The sequence below is a fragment of the Perognathus longimembris genome, chromosome 3 (assembly GCF_023159225.1).
Source record: "Perognathus longimembris pacificus isolate PPM17 chromosome 3, ASM2315922v1, whole genome shotgun sequence".
Taxonomy (NCBI): domain Eukaryota; kingdom Metazoa; phylum Chordata; class Mammalia; order Rodentia; family Heteromyidae; genus Perognathus; species Perognathus longimembris.
In genome coordinates, this window is record NC_063163.1 from 107,626,577 (window position 1) to 107,630,726 (window position 4,150).

At 44.0% G+C, this 4,150-nt stretch overlaps 1 protein-coding gene across 1 annotated transcript; it reads right to left on the reverse strand.

Moving 5' to 3' along the window:
* Positions 1–644: 644 nt before the first annotated feature.
* On the reverse strand, positions 645–1,935 carry Pate4 (prostate and testis expressed 4). Its single transcript, XM_048340746.1, has 3 exons — positions 1,869–1,935; positions 961–1,089; positions 645–802 (listed from the first exon to the last, which is right to left on the reverse strand). The coding sequence occupies exons 1-3, from the start codon at positions 1,933–1,935 to the stop codon at positions 645–647; spliced, it is 354 nt and encodes a 117-aa protein (XP_048196703.1).
* Between the last annotated feature and the right edge of the window lie 2,215 nt (positions 1,936–4,150).

Here is a 4,150-nt window from a genome sequence, read left to right on the forward strand (position 1 = left end):
CAATTTTCTTCAGAGTGACCTTCACCCACACTATGGTCAACACCTGTGACTCATCTGCTTGTGGTCTCTCTCTCTCAACCAACTGGTTGAGGCACTCTTTTGAGTGTCATAACTCAGCTACCAGCAGGTTCTAGCTATGTGTCCAATGCTGCTGATCCAACTTGCCTACCTCAGGCCTTCACAGCTTCTTGAGCATTAGGATTGCTCTGTCTCTCTGTCTGTCTGTCTGTCTGTCTGTCTGTCTGCCAGCCAATTGGACATGTTTTCCACTGAGCCCTGCAAAACTGCTGCTGTATAAAGTGAAATCTATATTTTGGCTGGGCACTGGATAGTCACTTCTAGGTTGGGGGAACTAGAAGTTAGACAGTCACCCAGAATAACTTTGACTGTGAAGGATGGGGAAAGGCAAACAAAGGAAGAGTAATGGAGATTTTAAGATGACAGTAAAGAAGGGAGTGAAAACAAGGGTGAACTGAGAACAGGTGGTGTCAGGAAGGAAGGAGCCAGTGGCCAGGAGAGAGATAAAGAGGGAAAGGTGGGAGTTGTGTGATGAATAGAATACACTGCAAGGGGAAATGGACTAGAGATGCCAGAGACAGATAACCTATAGAGGAATGGATCACCACTGCCACAGGAACTGGCAATTAGTGAGTATTCTTCTCCACTAGTCTTCCTTGAAATTTGTTACAGAAATTTCTGTTTTTACAGCAACTGGTCAGTATCTTCAAGCCTGAATAGAATGTATGTTTGGGTATACATTCAGAGTAGCAGTCCAATTCAGTGTAGGTGTGCATCCACTCACCTACAAAACAAGATCATTTATACTTAGTATCAGAAACAAGATGTGGTGTGCACATTCACAGTGAGGAAAAACTTCCACCAACACCAAGCCTGTTGTCCAGAGCAGAAACATACCAAGCTCCCTACAAGGAGAAGCCACAGACTGGCTCAAAGCATTACCTCTCCCTGTGAGAATGAAGACACTGCTGGTTCTACATTCAAGACCGGAGCCCACAGTGCAGTTGCCGTTGCCTCTCAGACAACGGCCTTTCTTAAATGATTTGCAGACTATGCACCTCAGGGCTTCAGCTATGGAGAGTAGAGAGGTAGAGTAAGTCAAGGGTGGAGGAGCTAGTCCCAAGACAGCTAAGCATCCGTGAGGTCCCAGGAGGTCAAACACAAAGCATGACTCAAAGGAAGTCCATCAGTATAATCCTAGGTGCTGGAACAGTCCCTCAGATTGAGTCTATGGACTCAACGGGGAACTAAGGAGTTGACAATGAAAATTGGATTACACTGATAATTAAAGATAGCCCCTTAGATATGATGCTGCGTACAATGCACAATAAAGGATCTACATACAGCTAACCTAATGCCACAGCACCTTAAAAATGGATAGGACACTATATCTATATCTATATACCAATAAAATTTTCTACTATACACATCCTCCAAAAAAGGAACCTCATATCCAAACCTATCTAAGTGAAAATGGTATCTTTGCTATGAAACACTAGTTTACCCTTTAGTTATCTCTTGCTGCTAGATGATTGCCCTAGGTAGCTTCCATATAGAAGGCTGGAGGATTATTGGCTGCCACTTGGGGTCAGCCAGGCAGACTCAAAGCCCTAACTAGCAACTGAAACCCAATAGTTCCTAAGAAGTCACTGACTCAGTTTAATGTGGGAAGAGAGCTGAGATCTTACCCTAGAAGGGAGACAGAGTGGGCTCAGAACAGAGCCTTCCAAAATCCTATTTGTCAGATCATCCTAAAACCCTAACCTAAACCTCGCATGCTAATTCACATAATCATCTCAGGTCTGCTCGCCAACAAACTCTAGCCTCTGAGTTTCCCTCCAAGTTCTCACCATCACCTTGGAAGAATACAAGAGGAAACGCCACAAGCAGCAGGAACACAAGCCAGAACTTGTCCATCTCGGACTAGGACGGCAGATGATGCGGCAGGGGCAGCTGAAAAGGCCAGGATAAGGTGCTCTCGCTAGGGATGAGTAGGCTGGAGAATCTGTTCAATGCTGCTCCCAGAGTGTGGACAGGAACTTCCTTTTACATATTTGCCAGTGGGTATTTCTCTACTAGCTAGGTTCAGCAACACTTCTCACAGAGCAACCCACTTTGGCGCTCCTAAAGACAGAAGAACTCCCCAGGGCCTGTCCTATTCCTCATGAATGCAGCCCAGGATGTTGTTTTTCCCTTTCTAACCCCTTTAAGGTTGAGCTCATAGTCAGGATCATGGCTCTCCCACTCCTTCTTGGGCTTAGCAATGCATAAGGGAAGTTATAACAGCAGACATCAGATCAGTGTCTCCTATAAACCAAAATCTTCATCTGCTATACCATACAATGTTTCATTTATTCATGCTGGATCTTCAGCTTGTCAGAAACACATCAAGTATGTGGCAAGGACCATCCAAAGAACAAATACACGCCTGGGTTGTTATCTCATAGCAGAATATCATGTATCATGCCTAGATTTCTGATGGACTTGCTTTATCTCCATAATGCTTTCTGAACACATTTCTAAACTTTTCTATATCAGCTTATACAGAATAATTTTAAATGCAAGAGCTATGATTCATGGTCATGAATAAGAGATTTTACAAGATGTGTAGATAGTCAGAAATAAAGAAATTCCATGAAGAACTGAGAGCATGATAAATTCTGTATACTGAATTTGTCATGGGCTCATGAGGGTATTTCTTCAGACTTCCAGATTTGGGATATTAACAGTTCTATTTCATGATACCATTCCTTTTGCTCCACCCAGACAAAAACCATAAATAGGCCAAGGAAAGCTCTTCTAGTTGGAACCCTTAGTTGGCACCCTTGGGCTCTTAAATTCCCAAGGACTAGGGGATTGAATTGGCATACTCAAAATTTTATGTCTTGGGCTGGGAATGTGGCCTAGTGGTAGAGTGCTTGCCTAGCATGCATGAAGCCCTGGGTTTGATTCCTCAGTACCACATACACAGAAAAAGCCAGAAGTGGCACTGTGGCTCAAGTGGTAGAGTGCTAATCTTGAGCAAAAGAAGCTCAGGGACAGTGCCTAGGCCCTGAGTTCAAGCCCCAGGACTGGCAAAAAAAAAAAAAAAAGTTTATGTCTCTAAACTCTAAGAGTGCCAATAGGCTTAGAAGCCAGAGACTTAGGGCTCTAGTTACCCAGATTAGAGGCCTATTGCTCTGGGCTTTAGCCACCAGTAGCTCTATAATCTTGCAGCTATTGTAACCTTGCTTCTAGCAGCAGTGAGAAGCAGTAAACGGCAGTATGTTCTATAGTTTCAGCTCCTTAGATAGGACTCTGGTAGAACACCCAACTCCACAGTGGCTAATGATGTAGCCTTCCGGTCTAGAGTGTTAAGACCTTTGGCCTCTGGCAGTAGCAAGTATTACTAGTTCTTGGCCCCAGGGTGTTAAGACCTTTTATTCCTTACGACTTGACAGCTCCTTGGAATTCTCTCAGCAACTGGATCTCAGAGCTTCTCATCTGTGCTCATTGCTTCAGTTCCTCATCGTTTTCTCCCTTGGGCCCTTCCCTGGAACACTTCGACTGCCCTCTCATCACTCTACTACTGCTGCTCCCAACCTCATCAGCACTATACAGCATTTCCTCTGTCTCCTCTTCAGGTTACCAGGTCATCCCAGTGTAGTAAAGACAAAAAAGTATTCAGGAAAGATAACTCAAGAGAAGGTTTTTAATGGAGCTAATGCTTCAACACGAGGGGGCAGTATAAGAGAATGTATCTTGGTTGACTTGGAAAGTGAGCCAACCTACTTATATAACTAGAGGTGTGGCAAGGGTATTTGTACCAATCATGGCACAGCTCTTCATGTCAATGAAGAGTTATGCTTGCACCAATCACAGGCCTTCTGTCTAGTCACCAGGAGAAGTGCTCTCCCTCTTGGCATGGGTGAAAATTACTACTACCGTTCACCAAGGCTTATATGGTAAAAGGCCTGATAAAACTGTTTGAAACAACATGGCTGAAATAACACCTTAGGTGATAAGGGCCATGGACAAGCTGCCAGTGCTGGGAGCCATTTTATTATTCCTGCAGGGTGAGTTTTGAATGCTAGAAGCATGCATGTAGGTTCCCTAGAAAAGTATATGGGCTTGCTTTATCTACCATAACAAA

Coding starts and splice junctions, on each gene's coding strand:
- Pate4 (XM_048340746.1), bottom strand. CDS start 1,935: ATGGACAAGTTCTGGCTTGTGTTCCTGCTGCTTGTGGCGTTTCCTCTT. Junction 1,090..1,868: donor TGTATTCTTCCAAGGTGATG/GTGAGAACTTGG, acceptor TACTCTCCATAG/CTGAAGCCCTGAGGTGCATA. Junction 803..960: donor CTTCATTCTCACAGGGAGAG/GTAATGCTTTGA, acceptor CTTGTTTTGTAG/GTGAGTGGATGCACACCTAC.